Source organism: Colias croceus, chromosome 9, assembly GCF_905220415.1.
Source record: "Colias croceus chromosome 9, ilColCroc2.1".
Classification (NCBI taxonomy): Eukaryota; Metazoa; Arthropoda; class Insecta; order Lepidoptera; family Pieridae; genus Colias; species Colias croceus.
The window spans coordinates 8,056,720-8,083,462 of record NC_059545.1 but is presented as its reverse complement, the minus strand read 5'-3'; the positions used below and the strand labels follow the sequence as shown (position 1 = coordinate 8,083,462).

The 26,743-nt window shown below is 30.9% G+C and overlaps 1 protein-coding gene across 1 annotated transcript; it reads right to left on the bottom strand.

The window, feature by feature from the left end:
* LOC123694600 (allatotropins-like) lies at positions 1 to 26,743 on the bottom strand. Its single transcript, XM_045640072.1, has 8 exons — positions 26,684 to 26,743; positions 6,061 to 6,228; positions 4,838 to 4,957; positions 4,270 to 4,371; positions 2,418 to 2,513; positions 1,345 to 1,432; positions 424 to 511; positions 1 to 200 (listed from the first exon to the last, which is right to left on the bottom strand). Exons 2-8 carry the CDS (start codon positions 6,224 to 6,226, stop codon positions 156 to 158), a joined length of 705 nt encoding a protein of 234 aa, XP_045496028.1. The 5' UTR covers positions 6,227 to 6,228; positions 26,684 to 26,743; the 3' UTR covers positions 1 to 155.

The following is a 26,743-nucleotide window of genomic DNA, read 5'->3' as shown; positions in this document are numbered from 1 at the left end:
ATTTTTTTTAATAATTTTTAATTGCGAGATAGATATAATCATATCACAGTACTATAAAGTTACAAACATATAAATCATCTAGCAAATAAATTGTCTAAACATAAATCTCTTATTTTGTTACAGATTCCAACCGTATTTATTTAATAAGTTTATAATTAAGCCACGTTCCGTAATAGTTCGTCCGCCGAGAGCATCCCGTCCTGCAACAAATGTCAATATTTTTATTTATTTACCAAGTCTCTAACTTTCTGTAATTAAAAACTTTGTAATTATATCAATAGTTGAGGAAGCAACAGTTCACAGGAATTGAGAGATGGTCTATTTTTAAAGATTTTATACATTAAAGTAAAATTGAAATGGAAGCTTATCCAAATAGTGATAAAGTAAATTCTTCTAATTAATCAAATAATTACAGGTTAATACCTGATTGAGGTCGATGAACTTTCGCACAACTGATCGGCTGAAGTCGGGGTTGTTAATCATTTCGTTCACAAACCAGTCCAAGGGGATGCTGTAAAATTTAGTTTAAATATCTTTTTTCATTTTAACTGCCTATTATAATTCTGTGTCAATCAGAAATATCGTACTCTACGTACTACATAATATACCTACTCTTCGTATTCGCTTCCTACTACCCATATACCTACTTAATTCAAAGGCAAGATAGATTACTAGCTAACAATGGACAAATAAATAATAAGCCAAATCAATTTCAAGAATTCCAGAGTAATTTGTATCCATACAAAGCTGTCTAATGTACTACAATAACTTAATTGAAATAATTATTTAATTGCATACACGCAACACTACCGCTTTAGCCAAATGTTCGATGTCTATTATTTACATAAGTTAATTTAGAACATCACCATTATGAAAGTGACGTCACAGACAAACGACATTTTAATGTAGACAAGCCCATTTCAAACTTTGTTTCTTACATGTTAAGTTACTCATAAAAACTTCTAGGATATTTTTAAAGACATTAAAACATTTTATCTCTTTATATTTTGCTTTGATACCGAAGTTTATAACTTTTGTCAACAATATCGCTGCCAAATCATTAAAAGTTAAGCGGAATGAAAGCATAAGATTTATAGATACAATAACTATTTGTTGATGACATAATATGGAAATAATGACCTTCATAATAACACGACAAAATATGAAAGTAAAGAAAATAATTGAATAAAATTTTTTATACTAAAACAATATTTAAACCAAAACTATTTTGTTCAATTATGTAACACAATAAACCATGTAAATACATTAGTAAGTATATAGAAATGATAAAACCCACTAATCCTTCATAATTCATACCTTTTATCGATACAATAGTGTACTTACCTTTCCACATTTTTTTCCTCGTTAGCTTCCTGTCCGTCTTTATCCTGCGTAGCTTCGAGATTTTCCCAGAAGTTGTCCAGGCCATACACTGCAATACAATCTCGTATTAAACGTAATTAAGATAAGGAATTAACCTCACTCAGGGCAAAATACTGAGGAGAAAGACACGTAATGAATAACGCTGTAGGTTATTCAACAAACATCGTTCAATTACAACACAACACATAAATAAGGTAAGCAAGTTTGACTTTGGCTGTTAGTAAAGCTTGATTTAATTATCTCGAAGCCACAATCGTATTAGGTCAAGTCGCATTTTCTTCACCTTCAATGACCAAGTAAGTATTATTTATGGTGTCCTCATTGCTACTTATCTTTTAATATAGGAATGCCAGAAGAAACATCCTAATTAGTTCTTTTGAACTTTCTTTCATATTCTTTATCAAGTTCTAAAAGTTTTAGCATGTTACTAGATTAGTTCTTTTCATAAAATATATTCAAAGGAAAAACTTATGCAAGATTCTCCCTTGAAATTGACTAGTTTCCTATAAGCTTTTCATATATCACACAAAAAAAATTTAAAATGTACATATACCTTAACGTTGATTGAAAATGCGACCTGAACTTTTTTTTTACTATGATGTATTACAACTTTTTGGCCTTTTAGCGTAATAACTCTCGAGTATACCAAAAAGCGTAGGCATATTATTCAATCATCTAAAGACAAATAACATAAAATAATCTTTCACGCAACTCTGCTGCCGATATTGTGAAAGAAAATGTAGGTACAATAGTTTAAGCCATAAATGTTACGTAAAGAAAATATTAAACTTATTCGTGTGTGATATGTATCGAATAATGTCCAGTCACACAATATTGTTTGTATCGTTTCATGTCTGTTCACGTTAAGCCGGTCCCTGAGGCTAAGGTTCGGTCGATACGCATTATACAGAAAATAAAAGGTAAACAATAAGTCACTTTGTCGCCTTTTTAAGCCACCATCAAAACATAAGATATATCGCCAATATAGTTCGATCGGTTTTATATTGGTTCAAATCATCGCGTGATCTTATTACCTCTGCCGCTTTTACCTTGTCGCTTCCCATAACCCCTCGCGATAAGTACGTTCGAATTTGGCTTGAATGTGCCTCGGGTCACTCTAATCTCTTCTACTGTGAGAATTTATACATATTTCATAGGTAGAAAATATAATTACAAAAATACTATACTTTAAATACGTTTCACTGAATGGTAATCAAAATATTGAATTCAAAATGATCTCATAGATTCGTGTAGTAGGGGAGACCGGGTACAAAAGTAACGGTGGGTCGGAAGTAACAAATGCTCTCTAGATTTATCCAATGGGCGAACATCGCTTAGCCTCTGTCAGGTGATAGCCGAGAACGCCCCCCTTAATTGTATTCATTCGCCGCGTGCGCCACGCGCTGTTAGGCTGTGTGACAGGTAGCAACGTGTTTTCACGAATCAAAAGTACGATTTTCGACATTTTTTTATTAAACGTTTACGTAGTCTTAAAATAATGATAGAAATCTGAATGTTTGCATATCCATTCTTGATTAGAGTAATTGTATATTGCTCATAATCATTTTTATGTAGCACGTTCCGTTTTAAAGTTTTGTTGCACATCTTGGCAAAAATATAGCCGGGTACAAAAGTAACATAGCCCTATGGGTACAAAAGTAACATGTTATTTTTGTCCCATTATGATTAATATGTATATTTTTATGTACATCTTTACTTCAACAGAGTGCCGCGACAGCGCATTAGAACTACTGATCGAGTTAAACGGACTGACACGACTGAAGAGCATTTTGAAAGATAGTGCAACAATTAGAGGCCTTGCAAAAAATATAATATTTGCCATGTAACACTATATAGATTTATAAAAGCCGGTAATACTAGTGCAGCTACCTTGCGTTGATCGAGATTTACTTATAACAAGTAAAGTAATCTACGTGACTATTTAATCGAGTGCTCTGCAGTTTATTTTCGGTTATCTCCATCAACGAGCATAATGTGATTCATAATTTTTTTGATAACCTTGCTGAGGTATTGGGAAAGGTACCAATTTGAGCAAAAAGATATTTGGAATATGGACGAGACAGGGGTGACCACTATCCATAAACCTAACAAAATTTTAGATTAAAAAGGGATTAAACAAGTAGGTGCTATAACCTTATCGGAGCCTGGAAAATTAGTAACTGTTGCTGTTACTAAAATTAGTAACTGCCATTAATGCTATAGGAGAACACATCCCGCTTTTTTCGTATTGCCGAGGGTCCTGTTGGTTGTGCTGGAGCTGGGAATGCTAGTGGATGGATGCAGGATGTAGAATTTTTAATTATAAAAGAATGATTCCCTTAATTAATCTCATTACTTAAACAAATAATTTATCGATTTGTTTTGTACTATATTAATAAGTATTAATTTTAAAATACAAATGTTGATATGTGTTATTAATGCAAAGTCTTTAAAAAAATAATTTATTGATTTACCATCATATTATTGTATTAATTACCAACCTATTTATCTTGTTACTTTCGACCCACGACGTGTTACTTTCGACCTGCTAACGGGGTCGAAAGTAACAACTGACAATTTTTTTTAAAAGTTCGTTTATTAATATAAATCACTACATAATGTAATAAATTGAGTCGCTAGTGTAAAGAATATAAACTAAATTTATATATGGTTATATTAATTTAATGATAACAGTAACACTCAGTGAGAAATCAAGGCAAAAGTACAAAGTGTTACTTTTGTACCCGGTCTCCCCTAATGAAGCGATAAATATTTGTCAAGCGAAGCCTATGATAATTTTCTTGCTTCCTCTACTTCCATATTGTTATATCTACGGTAGCAGTTGAAAGCGTGATAAGGCGACGACCGTTTCAAGCGTTATATTACCTTCTTCGTTTACATCATCATTACCACTGCGTTTGCCAAAATCAAACGCGACCATTAAAGGACCTTTGGGCTTAAAAACCTTGGTGGCGCGATGTGTGTCATCTGTGTAAAAGTGAAGAATATGTTGATTGTTCAGATATGAATGTGTAGTAAAAGAGATTCCAGTAAACTGTTTCACATAAAATGTCACACTGTAAGGTGACGCTCAAAGGCTGAAATTAAAAATTCCAAAAGCGTACCAGTCCGTTTGGTTCTATACATTCTTTGACACCTCAACATAATAATGTAGCGTCACTGTTGAGCCTTTCTGAAAGTTTGTGCTTTAGAACTCTCGCTATTGATAAAGTTAAAATGCTAAAGCAGAAACTTTCTGCTCAATGAAACTGTGGAATTAGATTTTATTGCTTCCCAAGCACTCACAAGCAACATATAAATAGACCGTCCTTGAGTCTCTTAGCCATTTACAAATGGATTTTCTTGTTCCCGCCACGAGAAGCAGTAGTTTGGAGATATTCGTAATTTTTCCTTCCATTCAGCGAGTTGGGAGTCCTTTTGAGAGCCTGAATACCTTCTGATTCCAATTCCGGTGTTCTTTTGCCAAAATCTCTTGCGATACCAACGGAGGGACTTTTAAAAGTAGGTGTACCGCGGTTCGGGCGTTCTGCCGTTGTTTGTTGGGATACATCGCCTTAACCAATTATGATAATCAATAACAATTATTTAAAATACTAAATGAATGAATTAAATATAAAAATATCTAATTGCATATTGTTGATCAATACATGAAAATCATTACAATTATAGGAAGAAGGTCCTTCTTAATTTACAACTCATTTTAGACTAGTGCCAATTTTTACTTAAACTTTATATAATACAAATGTATTACGTCAGCTTTAAATGCAAATATAACTTCACTAGAGATAAGTTTTGTTCCTTTACATTTGCACTACTGAAATGTTGGAGAACTAATGAAGAGAAATCCTCACTAATTTAACCCCTAGAGATAACAATCAAACAAGAACATAGGAAAGTGGAGATAACTCTTCATAATATGGATATACTGAGGAATTTAAGAGGAAAATAAGCTTTTTTTCTAGTTACAGGATTAACCTATATTCACGTTTATAATGCTTTCACAACGGATTAAAAGTATAGACCTGAATAATTAGCGTTGTTTACTACGAGTAAAAGCACAACGTAAAAAATGTCGTAATAATTAGGTTGACTTTCCGATAGAATTTAAAGCTCAAGAGAGCTATAAAAAGCTGAATTCCTTCATAATAACATAAATAGACTGGGTAGAAAATTAAAAGGTATAAAATCCGTGACAAATTACACGCACCATTAGCTTCTATTTGAAGCTTGGAATGAGATTGATGCTTTTCGCGCCAATCTTCTACGAATCTGACAAAATGCATTAGAAGTTTGAAAGTATAGAGTTTTGATAAGGTTAGTTGGATCTTGATGAAAAATCAAGTTCTCAGAAACTCATATACAGTAGTTATTGAAATGTCACCTTGTACTTCTTTGTGAAGGCAGAGAAACTTCATAAAGAAGTAAATTACAAAAATTGTATTTACAGACAATAATTTCAAAGCGGATAAATTATTCTATTGTATCTTTGCTCTACATAATTTCTATATCGATATAGGTTATAGATACATAATATTACATAATATTCCCTATTCTCTAAGTACATTATTATTATTGAACATAAATTTAATAATTAATAATTATTATTGAACATAAATTTTCCCGCAAAAGAACGTCATCTCAAACTTTATTACTTACGTTCAGTCCTAGCGCGCTTTCCGAAGCCCCTAGCTGTCATCATTTCGACGTTCTTGAAGCCCCGTGTTGGTCGCTGCTGCTTACGCACCATTCGGGTCTCCGGCGCGCTGTCCACCATGCAGAGGACCACCGCCACCAGGACCGCTAGTTGCATTGTGAGATTCATGTCTGGAAAGAGGACTTTGTTAAGAAAAAAAGAAAAGAAGTCTATACGGGAAAATGTGGTCTGTGGCACGGGGGTATAATGAACTGGGTAGCTTTCTTCTGGTTAAGAAATTTTTGAGCTACAAACTTTATTTTCATTTTAATACAGAAAAATCATTATTGAATTTTATATGTGTATGTTTTATTATCAATAAATAAGCAATCACGCATACTTCTATGTTTGTACGAGAAATACTATCTAAGTACATTACACATTATATTTTTAAAATAATTTCTGTTTTGAGCAGAGCTAATTAAGTAGAGAAGAGAAGAAGAGACTTATTCACTGGCCTGCTAATAAAGTTGGTACCTACTTCATACAAACATATTACCAAAGACTACGTAATAACACAAGTAATAACTAACAATATTTCATACTTATTTCATATTACTTTATATTCCATACTCGAGAGACAATGTGAGACATGATTAATAATTAGAGAATCATCAAATTAAATTAAAGGGTGTGCTTAATACCCTTTTAATACCGTTTACAGTAATGGTTATAAATATGAAAATTGCGTATTCAATTAAAATATTAAATGTTTATCTCTACAAAATACTATTTGAGAGAAAGTAGAGACATAAATAAATATCATGCGTTTTTAGATCACGATGCAAATGCCTTTATTTTAAAATAAATCAGGTAATAATTGCTTATAAATATTTGCTCGATGCGCCCATCTTGTTAGAACTAAATAAGTATATTATAAACAACGTAAACAAAACAAAACAGCGGAACATAAAAGAATGTAAAGCCGTTGACAGTTCCTCGTAACAATAAAACTAAGCGTAAAGTTACTATCACATTACTGGCTAATAAAAACGTTAGCACGTCTACGCCTTGTTAACTTGGGGTTATTTCATTTCCATACTGAAGCCACTCATATTAACTACTAGATTTCCGCCCGCGGCTTCGCCCGCGTTTGCAAAGGAAAACCCGCATAGTTCCCGTTCCCGTGGGATTTCCGGGTTAAAAACTAGCCTATGTGTTAATCCAAGTTACCCTCTATATGTGTGCTAAATTTCATTGTAATCGGTTCAGTAGTTTTTACGTGAAAGAGTAACAAACATCCATACATTCATACAAACTTTCGCATTTATAATATTAGTAGGATACGTTGAAGTGTCTAAAAGTGGGTAAAATTATTTAGAACATATACACTGAGATTTATATTTGAATGGAAAAGTCTGGAAAGATATTGTTAGTGGGAATCTAAAAGGGTTAAGTGCGAAACTGTATATACTCCGAGTTTTATCTCATTATCAGATCCAATTACTTTGCTATTGCGCTCTGAATTTGGACCGAAATAAAGAAAAGATTACGTATTACATATTACTTTGTAGTTCAGGTATTCTGTGATTCATTTTTTTGCCTTAAACAGTAGCCAGCTGTAGACTACAACGAAAAGGTATTTCTAGAAATATTTTCTTGCGGAAATACTAAATTCCAATATTAATAATTAAACAGGATAAACTTTTCTATAATAATTAGAAGTAATTTGTGTACACGTGCTAACAATCCGTCAGTAATTATACGAATGAATCCATTAAGTCCATTCTCTTCTAAGTGGAAAGTTCGGCAACATATTCTGTAAGGGCGTAATGTTATTATATAGCTCAAGTTATTATAACTTGTCCTATAATAGAATTATAAGCGAGTTTGATGTAATATTGGGCATTGATGAAGATTGGGCAGTTTGGTGATTAGCCCAAGAATTTGATTATCAGCTTATTAATACTGGGATCGAAGCGCTTAATTGTATAGTGATATCTTCTATTATTCTTCTCATCATCTATCTCCAATTGTTTTTAGTGTAATTTATTTAATCTGAATATAAATAAAATTATGAAAATCTTTCTTTCGAACTTGTTATATTAGACCTAGACAAATGTCTACACACTTCTCAAAAAAGATAATTTAATTTAAAAGCTTATATAATATTATAATAAAACCTTTTAAATAATTAAACAAATTATGGTTGATAGATTTTATCGTCAGCGTTTTTTTTAAATTACAGAGATTAGAAACCTATTCCGGAGTTTCGGAGTATTTTTTAGAAGTCGATTTTATTAGATGATTAAACCAATCCAACTTTATAAAACTTCTACCTCATTTTTCTAAAAATCTCAACATAATTTTTAATATTCAGCCAGCAAGGGTTCCTCAGGAAAATATTAATCTTCTTTCGGTCTAAGTGTGTGTAGGATATTCGTAGTGTTTAATATTAATAACGTTTGAGAGGTCTTATCCACTATCTAGGTCTAATACAGACTCTTATGCGTCAGTTCATTAAATATATATGGCTCCCGTAAGTACGGTATAAAATAATAATTACCTATTAAGTAGATATTAAAAATATACAGATCCCAAAACAATGACAAAGGTTTCGTTCTTTTCTACAGGATTTTTGTTTAAGTACTCGATTTGTTTTAATTATTCAATATGAACATTGAATTTTTTACAATTAATATACTTATCGCAACAAAATTCTTATAAAGAAATATCAGGGCAACGATTAGAGGGATTAGATTATAGTAAAACGTTATACTATAGCCAATCAATTAGATATTAAAGAACCGTTTTATATAATTTTGTCAAAACAAAATAACCTGTAGGCGAAGTCAATTAGGCATCAAAGTATCTAGTAAATAGAAAATGAAATAAAACCATTTTGCTTAAATTCGTGAAAGTTACACAAAAGCATTCTTTACTTGGAAAAGTGAAAAAGTATTTATGTTGATCTTAACAGAAATGTTATTGAAACAGTCGAATCTGAATGTTCAGCACTAAATTTGAAAGCACTCGTGAAATTCTAATAATTTGTCAATAAAATTCTTAAAAGGTAAATTTTTGAAGTGAAACTTCTTTATCGGGGTTGGAAAAAAATTTAGTGTAGAGTACATTTTTTCGTTACGCGTGACATTTTTCCGTTACTCGCCATCTTTTTCTTATCCCTACCACGCGTGATTCGACGTATTTCTGTAAAGTTGCATACAGTGAATGTTTTTGAAAATTAAGATCATAAAGAAGTTTCACTTCTTATGTGTGTACACTAGTACCTACACGCACACATTTTTTCATAACAATAAAGAAAGATTAATTCATTCTAACAAGAATGAATTATTAATCTTACAACGTAACAGGTAGAATGCATTAATCTTATTTTTAAATAATAATATTTAAAAAAAACTATAATTTATCAAATTAAGTTTTCAACCAATCGAAAGATTCATAAAAAATTATGTTCGACATAAGTAATCTTATCTACTTTTAAACTAGACTTTACTTTTTGAATATTTAACATAAAAGTCATTAAAATGAGCCCTAAACAATTAAAACATCACATTTTGTTACTAATAAGTAAATGGCATATTCATAATTCAATTTCGCATATTAAATCATCACCAACTCTGCGTGTAACCAAACAATTGGCACTTTAATCATCATTAACAAAGTTAGGGTACTTATCCTTTCTTGCAAGTTGTTCTTAGTAATTGTTGCTCGAATTATGCCATCACTACTAATTGTAAGGAGAATAAGCCGTATTGTAACTATAGTAGTTACTAGGGAGTGTAATAAACGCATAGAGATGAATTAGTTTACGATGAACTTATATGTTTAAGTGGTACCTGGGTAAATGTGATCTATCCGCTTTAACAAGTCATCAACTGCATACTACATACTTAGGTAGGATATATTTTGAGTATATTTGCAGTATTTGTTGTAAATGCATTTATTTGTGTAATAAAACAATTATACATTACATTCGATCTTTTGCATTTATATTAGTAGGTCTTATCTTTATTTTTTCGATTAGAATATACCAGAATGAGAGTGGAAATATATGATCTAGTTTATGTATTATTTAATAAATGTTCCTTTTGTGTATGCAAAAAACAAATATAATATTTTTTTTGTAGAGCAGTGCTATGCGGGTATTAATATCTTTTTTTAGAGATAACGATATATTTATTATTTAATATCTGCTTTGTACCTATCTTGGAAACAAATAAATCTATTTACAGATTTTAATGAATTTCTATCCAGGTATTCATGTAATACTTAGCCGTGCTCTGAGCTACGTCGTTTCTTAAGTCAAAGCTTTACTTACTAAGCTTTCGTGTTGGCCATTTTGATTTCTCTCAAGATGCTTTCATCCTATGTATAATTAAATACACCTTCTATATTTAATATTATTTAATGTATAAATCTTCCTTATGAGAATAGAATGAACTATGACGTCATATTTTCGTAAAATGTAAAGTATTTGAGCATAATGTGTAGTATTGTATTTAAATTCAACTTTAAACGGTTACGTGCGCAAATATCATGAATGTATGTATAGATATTTATCATATAGATTTATAACATATTAAATAAGTAATTTATATGTTTAAAACCATAATACATAGACATGTATTTCGGAATATTCTCATAAAGTCATTGCACCTGAAATAACATGATTGTACTACTGAATGTATGTCGTGTGGTGTGTTTGACAACATGAGATATCTCTGCTCCAATAGGCAGTAATCTGTGTTATGCATATTCCGGTTTGCCTAAAATAAGACAAGCCTGGGAACACGTACACACTTCCTAAACGTGTATGTATTATTACATAATATTACAAAGGGCGGATGTCTCTATCCTTATTTAAAACTTTCATATTAAACGACCATTTCAAAAATGTCTGTTAACATTTTACAGGTAACGTTTTTATACAGGGTTACTTGTAAAACACCAGCAACCTCGCAGGACGAGATAGCTAACATCATAAGTAACAACATTTGTTCTACGACTTTTGGCATAACGCAATAAATTATTTTTAAATGATTTTTTAAGCTTTTATTGTACTCTCCTAACATTTGTAAGTCTAGGTTCTATTCATTATCGAAAGGACGACGCGACGCCCGCTTCCCCCTCTCGTTCACTTCTTGTTTACGTAAATTTTAGATGCGCGTAGAGTTTATAATATTCAAACGGAAAATTAAATGAATATTTATTTTTGTATGAAAATAAAATCTAACAAATTATCAAAAGTCGTAGAACAAATGTTGTTACTTATGATGTTAGCTATCTTGTCCTGCGAGGTTGCTGGTGTTTTACAAGTAACCCTGTATTAACGTTTAGTTAATAGGTACTTAATAATATATAAGACGGACAAGTTTCATTGCATGTATTGTCTCAATATTGCAATGTTAGTTATCGATTAAAATAATATGAAATCAATGCATGCAACAAATGGAAAAAGCTCCGAATCGCATATTATGTGAGTTTTTAAAATAATGAAACAGTTATTACAGCTTAATAGTTTGTAATTATACAAATAACATAGAAAACCATATAAATGTAGGTAATAGGCCTATAAGCTTTTATGATTCTTTGTGTAATATTTTCACTAAATCATAAAAGCTTGAATAGTAGTATTTTTCGCAGTGCATAAATCCGTATTTCTAAAAAAAAATATTTTTAACACATCCATACTAATATTACAAATGCAAAAGTAACTCTGTCTGTCTGTCTGTTACTTAATCACGCCTAAACTACTGAACCAATTTGCATGAAATTTGGTATGGAGATATTTTGATACCCGAGAAAGGACATAGGCTACCTTTTATTGCGAAATATTTACCACGGGCGAAGCCGGGGCGGACCGCTAGTTTCCAATAATCCAAATCAATTCATAAGTAACATAAAATGTATTTTAAATATAATGAAAATATATTACTTCTTATACCGTCTTTTCAGTGTTACTTTATGTATAAAATCGCTGAAGAAAGGAGGCTGTAACAATTTAATTCTAGAGGAAATAAGAATTTATTTTATAAAAAGCGTCCACTCTATAAAACCTGTGTTATTCTAGTTTGATTTTTCTATCTAGATTGCAAAAGCGGTAATCCGGATTATGTAAATACATATTAAAAGGCAAAAGTGCAGTCCAGTGAAAGTCGAGTATTATTTTTGTATGCACTCCCTTTATAATTTTCAACTAGCTTTCAACCTATTAACATACTTAATTAGGTTAGCGTAAAGAGGTTTTCCTTGCAGGTAAATTTTATTATACACGAGTCTTAAGACATATTAGGACGGTAACTAATTCTAATAATGAAACATTGTTTTGTATGAAGTTTTAAAAATGTTTACAAATATATAAGGTGAAATACCCACTATGTACTCCCACCAGAATATTATTTTATCAAACTCAAACTCAAACTCAAACATTCATTTATTCAATTAGACTACTGTTTAGTAGCACTTTCGAATCGTCATTACATAGGTAAGTATTTTTAACATTTACCACTGATTCGGAAAGCAGTATCTATGGAGAAGAATCGGCAAGAAACTCCAAAGTTGCTCTTTTAACATCATGTCAATATTACAATATATAAAACTTATATCTAACTACATAATATATCATAATATGCCAAAGAACTGTCCTGTGGATTTTACGCGACAACCCTCCATGGGTTTTTATCGTCCATATATTCCTGAATACCTACTGTAGTACGCTCTCTGAACTAGTACATTTTTTATATAAGTTTTAAATTTAGAACTACTAAACTCTTTAATATTGTGAGGAATTCTATTGTAAAAGCGTATACCTTGACCCATAAATGAATTTTTAACTTTAGCTAATCGGAAAAATGGCATTTATTTATTTATCATAGCAAAGCAAGTCTTATGTTAAAATATATGTAATTTATTACATTAAACCATCATTTAACATAAAAGGTATAATGCATTCAACATTATGAAGACTTTACTAAATATAAAGATACTAGCTTCCCACCCGCGGCTTCGCCCGCGCAGTCAAAGAAAACCCGCATAGTTCCCGTTCCTATGGGATTTCCGGGATAAAACCTATCCTATGTACAGGGGTAAAAAATATTCTATATCCTTTCTCGGGTATCAAAATATCTCTATACCAAATTTCATGCAAATTGGTTCAGAAGTTAAGGCGTGATTGAGTAACAGACAGACAGACAGAGTTACTTTCGCGTTTATAATATTAGTATGGATGAGACAATATTGGTTAATCCATAATGTCCTTTAACAATTGCGATTCGCGTCCAATAGACACAAAAAAACCACAACAATGTATTGCCAAGTCAAAAATACATTCATTGAAAAGGGCCACGAAAACCGTTCCCTTTCAGATGGGAAATAAAATACTGAATATTTTACAACGCCTTTTTATGAACCGAAACAATTTGACCATTATTTTCAACGCTTTTACCGTGATTGGTTTGTTTAAATTTTTGGCAATTTAATCGTAAAAACATAGAGGTAAGTACGTAGGTATGCATAAATAATCTAGACCCATAATACAAGTAGAGAAATGAATATTGAAATTAATTAATTTAGGTCCAAATTGATCTCTGTTCAGTTAAACAAATCCACTATTTCAAATGATTATAAAATATAATTGATAAATTATTATGAAAATCTATTTATTCTTCCCAAATATGGAAGTATAACAGTTATAAATTAAACTGCAAAACAATGAACAATAGATACCTACTAATGTTTTCGTCCTATAACCCTTTAAACATTTTCAAATAAAGTAAATCTTCTAATTTAAAAGGCAAATCATAATTTGATTAATATTGTAATCTCGTTATTCCTACCTCTATTTTACGTTCAAAGACGTTTACTTTGTATTTAAGTAAATTAAAGAAATATTGTCTTTCATTTGCAAAATTGTTGATGAACGCAAAAAGGTTTTATAACAATCAGACTTACTTTTACGTAATATTTTGTGATGAGATAGTCCTAATATTGACTTATTTGAACGAATATAATAATATTACTTTAATAATGAAATTTTAAATTCGAATTTTACTCAAAAATCAAACTCATTTCATTAAGTAAGTTTTTTTCTTGTTTATTTTTTCAAATACAATCTGTTTATTATCTCCTTATAAATTGAAGAAAATATTATAAGCGCGACATTCACATAATTGAGCGATACAAAATTTTAGCACATCTTTATAAGTTGCTTCGGCAGTAAAAGAGGGTTCATAAAATTGATGTTTTTCCCACGGTTCAATGCAAGTACCGAAGCCGATTGTGTATAGAATACTAATATAAGGTAAACCAGTTATAGGTTATCACCGAAAACCTTTGAATTGTAAGGATTGCATATGTATAGGGGTCCGGAACTAAATCAAGTTATTGGCTGTTTATTGTGCACAAATGTTATTGATGGTTCGTTGGTACAACCTAGGTTAATAAGTTGATAATATAGACTGATTTACCTATAAGTTAGCTACAGTTCTTAAAAAAAGGTTTTAGGTAGAAATGACTGCATTTTTTATTATTGAATAATTAAAGTGTTTTTTAATAGGTGTTTGTTACTTTTCCCTTTTATGTAATAAAATATAGCAACTTGTAAGTAATTATTTAATCCTTTAAATTCATCAATACCTACTAGAGTTTAAAATAACAGTTATTTCCCTAAAGAAATATAAAATAGGTAGGTATGCGTGTTAATTAGAATGGGCTATGCTACCACGCCTGTGTTTGAATTTATTAGGGTACACTTATTTTGAGTATAGAAGCAATATGATATTATGAAATTTGAGTAATATTGACTTAATTTATGTATATGGCAAACGCAAAAGCATAATATGATTTACAAATAATTATATATAGTTGCTCATAGCATCGCTATACTTAAATTAGAAAATTTGCTTTGACATTTCACTTCCTTTAGCTAAAAATAACTAAATAGCGCGAACGACAATACAATTTCTTTAAAATACATTTTAAAGCTTTTTTACTTGTCAATTGTAGCTTCAATCATTAAATTTGTCTCTTCTATATCATAGAATATAATCTTTGGATTGTCTCTAAGTACCTACATCGGCTGTTCAAAGCTATAATTTATTTTATTTTATTTTATTAAAGACCCTTTTAACTATCTGAATAAGCAGAGGTTTTATTATCTAAGAGTAAAATAGTAAGTTCCTTTTTATTTCTACGTTATATCGTCTGTACTACGCTGTCCAAATTCACCTTTGCCCATAAGTCGGAATTACAGCTTGCCAAGCTAACGAGAGTTGCCAAACGGGAAAATATTCGCACTCTTTGTAGTGTGAACTGTTCATAATTATATGGCGACTTTATCTTCTTTCGTGTCTATTTTAAAACGCCGGGAAAACGCGTTTTTAAGTCTCTTATGTTTCCTGTACTTTTTGGTTATACATTTCTAGCTTTTGTATAAAAAAGTGCTAATCTTACCAATATAATGTGAAAAGAGTTAATAACAATACTACATTATTTTTTTTTACATCTCTATATTATTATAATACGGTGACTTGTCCAAGTTTTATAAAATGAAGCAAAAGCGCTACTTATTATGGAAAACATTATTCAATCAAAATTCATTTTAACAGTAGATACCTACTGTGTAGTATCTATGTACCTATGTATCAATCTATCATCTACCTATTAGCTATGGCTGGCTATGGCTTCCACTTCGAATAGATTCCGTTACAACATTTTTTCGCAGTAAAGTGATTAAAAGCATTGGCTAAAACATAATTATACGTGAATGCTAAAAGGATTCCCAATAGATTGTGATTAGGTTAGCCTTAAAACAGGTCAAAAGTTTACTAATATGTTTTCTTTCTTAGCGTCTGAGGACATAATTTTGTTAGACTTTTTTATAACATAATTAGTTACTACATTTTTTAATGAAAGTACCCTGCCAAATTTTTGTTTTATTTGTAAATAAGTTTAGCAAGAACAAGAGATTAGAAAGACATTGATAAGATGCCGGAATCGGAACCCATGTCCTTTTCATTTCTAATTTTGAGCTTTTGTCCCATGGGCATCAGTCGTAGCAATATGTTCGATTTATATTATCTGTATTTTGATTTAAAAAAAAACAAATACTATCTATTTTGATTTTAACATTATAGAGTTTGTACAAAAACTGCATGTTACAAATGCAGTTTAACACATTGACCACCGAGCGGCCCAATGAGTCAGTGATTCCGGGGGCTGAGGCATTAAAAGTAGGTAATCCGTCTTCAATAAAAATTAGTAAACTTGTTCATTCATCCCAACCGATGATCGATTAGAGCATAACCAAATTGTTGCATAATCTTTTAGTAATAGAAAACGTTTACAAACTAATACTTACTCGCTTTACCTACTTACTATTTGAAAGTTAATATGATCTGCTCAACAATTATTGTTATTTCTTTATTCAAATAAGAAAGAAACCCTCAGTTAAGAAGGGTGCGAATTACCGGTTAGACATAATTGTCTCTTTATAATGTTTTAATTAAATTAATCTGAAATTAGATAACAATAGTGACCGCTTAACTGGGTTCACACTTAACCGAAGACCTTTAATTACTCAAAGGGACTCGAATTAATCAATTTACCAAACTTATTAAGTAAATAACTGTAGCCTATTTAGAGACATTTTGAATTTAAATAACAGTCACTACAAAAAATTGTTAGATCTCCAAATACGAAAGGTAATAGAAAAGCTCTCGATGAATATAAATTCAATAGTTTTGATGGAATAATCTAATTCACGACGATATACATATTATATTACCTAACCCTGAAAACATATCTTGAGGATAATCGTATACTGAATAATATTCTTCGGTTCTTGGAGCGATTTCCTTTTTTATAGTTTTTATATTTTCGCCAATCCAAGTTCAGATAAATTAATTTATACACAATTATACTTATTATCATGTACCTATCCAGCAACTTATTAAGACTTATAAAGAAAAATGTCAGCGTTAGCGTAGCTAAATTCTGAATCTTTGGTGAAATGTCTACAATTGTCCTCGAATAACAAAACAAGTAAGTGTACCCATGTTAGTTCAATAATAATTATTCCATATATCACGAAGCACAAAGCAAATTTGCATTAACTATCCGAAAGATATCGAAATGTACAATAGTTAGGTACTCCCTTTAGGATTACGGGATAACTCTCGTTTGCTTATGGCTTATGGCCTTATCGTAAAGTAACAAACATAAAGGCAAATTAAACTTTTATGTAAATTTAACATTAAGTTTTATGTTAAATATATGCTTTATGGCTTTTAGTATTCCATATTACCTAAATTACAAGGAAAGTAATTTTTCATACTAAATCAAAAATGTTAAAAAAACCTCCAAGATATTATTCATCTCAACAACAACTATAAATATGTGTATGATAGTATTTCAAATTATAACACACTTTCCCTATAAAAATAACTATCATATTATAAACATATTTGATATTGCCTCTACCACATACCATGTTCTTTGTAAATAATTTTCGCGCCATAAGACACTACCTCAAACACACACTAACCAATAACCACCAACGACGTTATTAAAATTACGGAAATAATGGCAACTCTATATGAAAACCTAAATTTAGATCAACGTTAATTATAGTCTTTATTAATATAAAATTGTTCACTAACAATCTATTATTAGGTTGTAGGTAATATTAAATTGATTAATTAAACTGTATACCATTTATCGTGTCTTTTATCAGCCAATTCGGTCATAAATTGCCCATCAATTTTAAAAGATTTGGGAATGAAATTGAAAAAACCGTATTACAATTAATTAAAATTTACGATTAGATATAAAAAATAGGATTTTATAGATACCATATTTACGCTTGATTTTCAACAGAATATTTTATATTCTCATTTCATTATAAAGGCCGCTTCAAAAATGCTTAATAAAGGCATTGGATACTTTTAGATTCGCTTTGGTCCTAAACTGAATATTGAATTTGCTTGTTATATCACCGGGTCTCGATAAGAGAACGTGTTGAGTAATTACTAGGTCCAAAACAATTGAATACTGATCGCTCTGGATTAAATAGCAGGCTATGTTTAAATTGCTGGCGCCCACTGTATACAGTAGGTAATTACTTTTGGCCATGTATTTCCTATTCCTATACAAATGGAGGTATTTATTTTAGCTATCCATTTAGAGTGTTGACAAATTGAACCTAATACATGATGATAGAAAAAAGTTTATTAAAATGCTTACTCGCTGACCGAGATTATATTGTATCAAAATTGTGTTATTAGTACAGGGAATTTTCAGTAATTTATTTTGTTACACACTTATCATAAACGGGTTTTTATGTGGTCTGTTATTGTTTGCATATTGATTTGAAATAATTGTACCTACAAGTTATATTATGTTAATCGTGCTACATTATAAAAACTGAAGGATATTTGATTATTATCTTTCAGATTAAAAAATAAAGGTATCCTAATTGAAATTGATACAGTGTTTTAATGAAGCCCGCAACATTTTAGTGATCATAAACATTTTAATATGATATTACCCATTAATTAATAATATAGCGTGTTAAAAATTAATTTGCTTACCTTCGTTACATAATTTTTAATGTACATTAACGTTACACGTGAATAATTTGTTCTCTGACATTATTATTGCATGGAAGTGTTTGACTGCATTTTAAAATTATATTGTACCTTTTTAAATGCAACCAGTATATTGCAATCCATACTAATATTATAATTGCGAAACTAACTCTGCCTGTCTGTAACGCAATCACGCCTTAACTACTGAACCAATTTGCATGAAATTTGGTATAGAGATATTTTGATATCCGAGAAAAGACATAGGCTACTTTTTACCCCAGGTAATAGGATAGGTTTTATCCTAGAAATCAAACGGAAACGGGAACCATGCGGGTTTTTCTTTGACTGCGCGGGCGAAGCTGCAGGTGGAAAGCTAGTCATTAATATATTCTACTGGGTTTCATCGGCCCAAAACATTGTCTATGTCATATAACTTTTTTATAAGATGTGTGTCATTGTATCAATAACACTCTTATTGGAATATAAAAATATGAAAAGATCAAATACATATTTTTTCTATATCCTTGGGATTTTGTATGGATATCGTGAGAGGATACAATACAATAAAATTTTATACTTATGTAAAGAAAGTGGCTGGAACATAGATTTTCATAAGCGTAATGTTTTATTTTTATTGAACATCTTATATTAAGTAATATATTATTTTATATCTGTTTGAAAATAACTGAAGTTGTTCAATAATCAGTTCAAAAGCCGTTTATGTAATAACAAGGTATTCGATAACAATAATGGTGTACGTACAAATGAATAAATAATAATACAGTACAGTTGTAATAATTTATTAACCTAAAAATGTCGAATTATATGGCAGTAAGTACTTTTCTTGTTGCATGTTTAATTCATGACCATTTGAACTTTTCAAACCTTTTGTTCAAGAAGACTAAGGATTTCAACAGTATAAGATGTCAAATCAGCAAACTTGCGATTTCATTCGACCACTTTCTATTAGATGCTTTCATTAATTACCTTTTCAAATAAACGCTATGTCATTTGCTTGTTAATTGAAATTTGAAACCTCGTCTTTTATTTAGTACCGTTTCGTTAGTTAACGAACGTGGGATTTGTTTAACAGGTGATTTAAAGGCCGAATATTTTAGGTATCTTGGATTTAATATTTTTGCCCGTTTTTTGTTAATAAAAGGTGGGTAGAGCCTGGTTAATAATTAATATTACACGCTAAAATTTATTTAATATACCTACTAAGATACCTAATTAAAAATATATTTAGTTAAACTTTTAGATTATGCTTAATGCTTAGGTAATGCATATGGAAAATTTAAACATCTTTCGCTTACTCAATTATTGATTGTGCTTGCAAAAATATATTCGGATAATATCTTCATTACTTACACTGCATGCATGCAAAAAGAAATATATTTCTCTAATTATTAGAAACATTTTCAGTTAACACGTGTATATATTAAGGAATCTGGAATTATGAAAATTATCTGACAATAAATTGTGAATGAAACTACGTATCTAGTGATTCCGAAAGGAACAACTGCTATTCATCAAAGGCTCTGTTGTATGCAATTTCTAAAGCATTCTTGCATATTCAAAAGTTTTCAAACGTTTACGTGTATAAAGTCACACGTTTACTGGGAAATCCTTTTATCGCATATGCTTTACTAATTTATTCGTTTAACGCTTTTTATTTCAAGTTATTATAAATACAAATATGTTATTATATTATTTTATATATGAAGGTATAGTAAATTGATAAAGGCAAAGTTTATTAATTGAACAGTTGGATATCCATATCAAAATACCATGTATTTCGCAAAACATCTGCATGTATTTTGCATCATTGTCATGCAAAATGTAATTTATATAAATTACAAAACGTTTAAAATTATCCTGGTTTTATCAATATTTATAATTATTGAGCCTATACTTTTCTTAAATCTTCAATGTATAACCAGTGCTATGGCATGAAAATGAAAATGCGAACTACTACATTGAAACAAAATAAAACAGGCCTGATACATCCGATCCGATGCTCTCAAGTCTAAATGAAAGTTTATTGAATCCGGTTTAGACGTATGAACTGTCTTAGTTCTATGAGATATTGCTACTGTACCTACCTATTATTTGAAAACGTTCAATTTGCAACTTTAAAATGAGTACAAACTTCATAAACTGTTCGTACAAGATCTCATTTTTCTTATATAAATAACATTCATTGTTATCTACATCAATATTATAAAGAGGGAAACTTTGTTTGTTTGTTTGTTTGATTGTAATGAATAGGCACATAAACTACTGGACCGATTTTAAAAATTCTTTCACCATTCGAAAGCAACATTATCCACGAGTAATATAGGCTATATATTATTATCACGCTAAGACCAACAGGAGCGGAGCCACGCGGGTGAAACCGCGCGGCACAGCTAGTTAGAAATAAATGTATCAATTTGAATAAATAGATAACTTGTTGTGATTCTCGTTGTCTCGAGCGTGTTTTCTTTAGGATAAGACATTCTTTGAGAGCTTCGTTTTATTTTTATTTTAACAATGCATATTCAATCCTTTTTGTGAAAATTTTAAAAATAATTTTCTAAGTTAAGTATGAATATTTTATAGCTTGTACTTCATGTTTTAGGCATATTAACCTCGGGTACCTCGATCACCGGTATACAATAAAAATATTTTTAAAATATACAGAGTGTAAGTACATATTATATTTGTTTTCTATTAAGACCAACAATTAAAACAAACATAAGCCCGACTGGGGCCAATTAGTATATAGCAAATACAAGGTTTGTCCGAAATATTTTTTTATTTGAAATAGAATGGAAACTTTCATACCTATACATCGTGCAATCTCCGGCATTGTTCAATTCTCAAAGCTATGACTGAAAGCAGTAGGTACTTATATATTCTATACTGAAAGTTCAATATGACAGCTAGTTACTCTTTATTAACAACAAAATGTTGTAGGTAGTCTAGGTTAATATTATTAAATACAGCTACGTTGAATGAATGCATTGTTTAAGGCGATTAATACATATATTATGTAATAATAACTTTAAGCACAATTTCCAAAAATAGTTACAAATCTTTGATTTACTGATCTATAAATTTCTGATTGACATTACAACGCTCTGCTGATATTGAATTCATAATAATCTATCAAAGGGATAAAATAGGCAATAAACAATACGAGATTCGGCACAACTTCGTTCTTCGAAAGCTACAAGTATAAAACTCTGACGTTATTAAATGAATTTTTATTTTATTTTATTTATTTCTTTATTTCAGGCAACAAATGTAGTTACAGTTAAAGGTCTTAATATAACTTAAAAACTACGGCCCATATGAACTTACAACTACTTAAATACTAAATTAATACACGCTATGTCTTCGGCGTGTGACGCGATTCCGGGGGGCCGTGTATCCGTCCGCGGAAGCGGCGAAACACAACTCCCTGCGGCCAAAACCCTTCGTCCATGTAGACGCTCAGCTTGGCGGTCGGTACTCTCACCACGAAGGAGTTGAAGCTCACTTTATGGCGAGACTCCAGCCGTTCCACACGCAGACTCAAACCTGTCTTCGCATGCAAGTACTCGACAACATCTTCAGTCTTGGTACAGTAGTGCACACGAGACACGTAGAGCGGCGTCGTCGGCACCTCTGCGCGCATCCGCAAGTTTGGATCTTTCGTTGCGGTGCCGCACTTGTTCTGACGATTCAACTTCTTCTTCTTCTGGACTTTTGTGAAGCCATCCTCGTCAACGTCCTTCGTTTTTGAAGGTAAACTTTTCCGCACGGGTGCGTTTACTCCTTTTGATGATTTTGGGGTCGCAGTCATTTTTGAGGCTGCGGCGGCGTAGTCACATTGAGGAGCAGCTGGCAACGTGACATGCGATGTCTTCTCCGGGGGAGAGGTAACGGGAGCGGGGCGCGGGGCATCACTCGGGTCATTGGAGGTCGGCGACACATCAACATCAGCAGTTAAAATGCCGACGCATGCATTTTGAGCTCCGCGACGTGCATTCACATATGACGGCACGGGTGACCTACATATTGTATGAGCATCGCGATATGAAGCTAACTCGACTCGTAAATCGGAGATGGTCTTCTCTGAAGCCTCCAACTTGGTGTGTACCTCGGCCAGACTCGTCTTAACGGCACGTCATCGGGATCAGTCACCTTCAATAGGCTGATGATATCCTGTATGCATTTTTCACCCCCGTTCCTGCGGCGGGACGGCATCGTGGCAATCTTGTCCAGCGTTTGGTAGAGTAGCACCTTGCCACTGCTAATTTCCTCCTCCTTAAAGTTAGTTTTGCAGGTTTGCGTGATGCTAACCTCGTCATTGTAATTTTCGTAATCATGTCATGACATTTTTAATGCTATCACGTGGGTTAAAATATTAAAAAATTAAAAATCAAAAGCCCTTGGTTAAAAGCTAGTTTAATGTAAATTATTGGATAAACTTACATTACTTTTACATAAAAGTAAACCTTGTTTGGATTATTTTCCGGTAGGTACTACAGATCCAATTAAAAATATGTACTCAGATATGTGAAAAACCTTGAATATAACAATGAGTTAAGGCAAAAATGCAAAAATAACCCGCAGGTTATTTTTAAATGTAACGCGAATGTATTTTAAGGACAATTATATCAAATGCGTATTCAATGTCCTTCGAAAAAAACATATTTTACTAACAATAATTAAATAAACGTATCAATTGAATCAGGTTTCCGAAGAAGAGATCAAAAAGCTTATGTGAACGTTAAAATAACTTCCAAGGATTAATTTACGTCGGTCATGACTCTTCGTTTTAAAAATATAGCCGAGGGAACGTGCCTACGTGTGTCTACGTGTCTTTGTTTAATGGAGTGACATCTCTTTCATAATCGAAAAAATATTTATTTTATTTGAAGGTTGATTTTTTTATCGCACTGTTATTATGGTATTTATAGTTTATTCATTGAATTATTAGGAATTATTTATACTGAAATAATAAATTATGTAGTAAAGAATTTAACCAAAAATTGTAAGATGAATCCAATTCAGATTTATAGCAGGTATTGCATATAATAAGTACCTGATACTGATCATAACTATTTTATTAAATTAATGCATATAGGTATATAAAGAACGTTTAACAGCACTTCAAGTAGTTTTAGTTTCAATTAGCCATAGAAATAGTTTAGAGTTTCAACAAAATTTTACATATTCCAGAATTATCTAGAATTTGAATCCTTCCTCTTGAATCACTCTATCTACATATTAAAAAAAAACTGCATCAAAATCCGTTGCGTACTTTTAAAGATTTAAGCAAACAAAGGGACATAGGGACAGAGAAAGCGACTTTGTTTTATACTATGTAGTGATTTTCATGTGCGAATTTTTGAATAATTTAATCAATTTAAAACAAAACATTAACTTTACAAAAATCCTAAGCTTCCTGCAGCATCAGTGAGATTTTATAAAACAATTTTGACCTAAAGGTGAAATTCAGCAGAGTTCATTTCACGAACACGCGCTCGAATATTAGGTTATAGTTCCGACGCAACACATTTAGTGCCGGCTAATTTTCTTAATGAAGAACTAATAATGCATATGAATATTTTTCGCTTTTAATAATTTACACATAGCGCACTATTTGTTATTTTTATCAATTGGGAAAAACGTAGTTCATTCAAAGAGTTTTGTCTATATATACCTACCTATGGTCACAAAAAAGATGAGCAGAAACAAAAATATTTAAGCATAGAATAGCGAGTGCTTTTGCAAATGGCAAAATAAAAAAAACTTTTTCAACCGTACGTTTTTCTAACATTTGGAGCAGTTGAATATTTTTAAAGCAAGAAAGATGAGTTATGCCTAATCTTAACACAGATTACGAAATCATTATTCGTATTCTCTTCCGACAAAAATAGCGTTGGTTATTTTACAAAACCTGTATAATGTAAATAGCATTTATAAAAATGAATCAACGGAATCTCTTAAGCCGAAGAACGAGGTCGGCTAAAAATATTTATTGTCTTTATATAAATATTAATTTATTGTATTTTAGGTAGGTACATAACTCACAACGTTATTCTGATTGAATTTGTTAATTAAATGAAGACATTTATAAAAATAAAATAAGATATCCAGGCATCGTATGAAGTTGTTCTATTTATTTTCATTTCTGTTTCTTTTATTCATTCATAGCCGATTTTTCAATCCTTGGTTAAAATTTATCCGTCCAATAATAAAGTATTACACGAATATTTTTAAATGTCACCTGCTGTACACTGTCAAATACGGACAATTACAAAACATTTTTAAGATGGTAGTTTAATACGTTATTCGATGAATAAGTTTTAACCGAGGATTGAACAATCAGCCCTAAGTTGAGTAATATTTTTATTGATAACTAGCGGTCCGCCCCGGCTTCGCCCGTGGTACGTGTTTACGTTTTCTCTACATAAGATCCATCCTCGTACTTCAAGAAATATAATAAAAAAAGAATTATCGAAATCGGTTCAGCCGTTCTCGAGTTATGCGCTTACCAACACATTTTGCGATTCATTTTTTTATATAAGATTAGTAAGAATATTATTTAGTGCTTTAATTGATACTTACTACCTATGGTTGTCATTTATCTCTTGAATGCATAACTATGAAATGTACATTAATATTTTTAACCGACTTCAAAAAAAAAGGAGGAGGTTATCAATTCGGCCGGTATGTTTTTTTTTATGTATGCACACCGATTATTCCGAGGTTTCTGAACCGATTTACGTGATTCTTTTTGTGTTCGATGCGGGATGGTGTCGAATTGGTCCTATAAAAATTTTATTCGGATAGGCCCAGTAGTTTTTATTTTATGAGCATTTTTGTCTGTATTTGTAAATGTTGCAAGTGCAAGTTTGAAGTCGGTTGTTTTTAACGCAGTTATCACTTGTATTCTAAAAGCTTGTTTTTTTTTCTTAATTTCACTGCCTTTCTCGTGTTGTATTTTTAATAATATATTTATGAAATATCCACAATAAAGACAAATATACTATTTAAATTATTTACAAAATTAATACCTATAGTTACAATAGACCTAAAAACTAAATTCACTATTAACAAATTCTAACTTTAACTAAGTTTCAAAGTTAGAAGTATTCAACAGAGGTATTCATTAAAACGCCCAAATCTTCGAACGAAACAATATCATAAAGAATGGAGACATTAATTATATTAATACTTTCCGGAAATAATTATTAGCTTTCCTTTTAGTCAAATAATTTAATATATTTTTGCTTTGCTGTGATTCTTTTCGGATAACGAGAAATTTCCGTGTACCTTTGATGTAATTACCTTCCTAAATTAAATAGCGTATTTGTGAATTTTAATTATTAATCGGCTTATTCAAAGGGATCCCTCAAAGGGAATATATGATATTTAAACTCGATCCAATAATATATGTATTGTTGTATAATGTCACAGGCCAGTGGACAAACTCGTAACGCGAGTAAAGCTAACAAAATACTTTTAATTAAACGCCGTTTTTTGTGTATTTTCAGGGAAGCAGTATTTCCTTAATACTAATAATTTTTGTATATCAAGTTAATTTATTAATATTCAGTAAATGGTGGAAGTCATTTTAAATAGCTGTATCCGTTGTTTAAAAATTAAATAATTAATAAATATTTTAAACTTCAGATTTAAATATTTTATGAATTAATAAAAGTTACAATTATAAATTATTATTATATCATTATATATTAATATTATATCATTCAGCGAAATATGACACTGCCAGTGCCGTGAATTGTATATAGTGTAGTGCTTAATAGTTTTAGTTATAAAATATTATATGTATGTTAGTCTGTAAGGTATTTATTCTATGGGTCTGTACAATTTATTGTCTGTTACCTGAAATAAATGTTATAAATAAATAAATAAAATAAACTTTACTGAATTATTTACTTTAAAATTGAATAAAAAATTATAAAACCTTTCGAAAGTTTTAAAAAGTTACCCAACCAATTTAAAAATCATCCCCTTTTAATTTCCACAAACTTACCTGTAACTTGTAAGTTATCGTACACACTAAGCACTAGACCGACGGTTACTGCGCGCACTT

What these genes read in the sequence shown, in the direction of transcription:
- LOC123694600 (XM_045640072.1), bottom strand. Translation starts at nt 6,226, where the DNA reads ATGAATCTCACAATGCAACTAGCGGTCCTGGTGGCGGTGGTCCTCTGC. An exon ending in TGATGATGTAAACGAAGAAG is followed by an intron (nt 2,514 to 4,269) that starts GTAATATAACGC and finishes AAATTCTCACAG; the next exon opens with TAGAAGAGATTAGAGTGACC. An exon ending in GAGGAAAAAAATGTGGAAAG is followed by an intron (nt 512 to 1,344) that starts GTAAGTACACTA and finishes TAAATTTTACAG; the next exon opens with CATCCCCTTGGACTGGTTTG.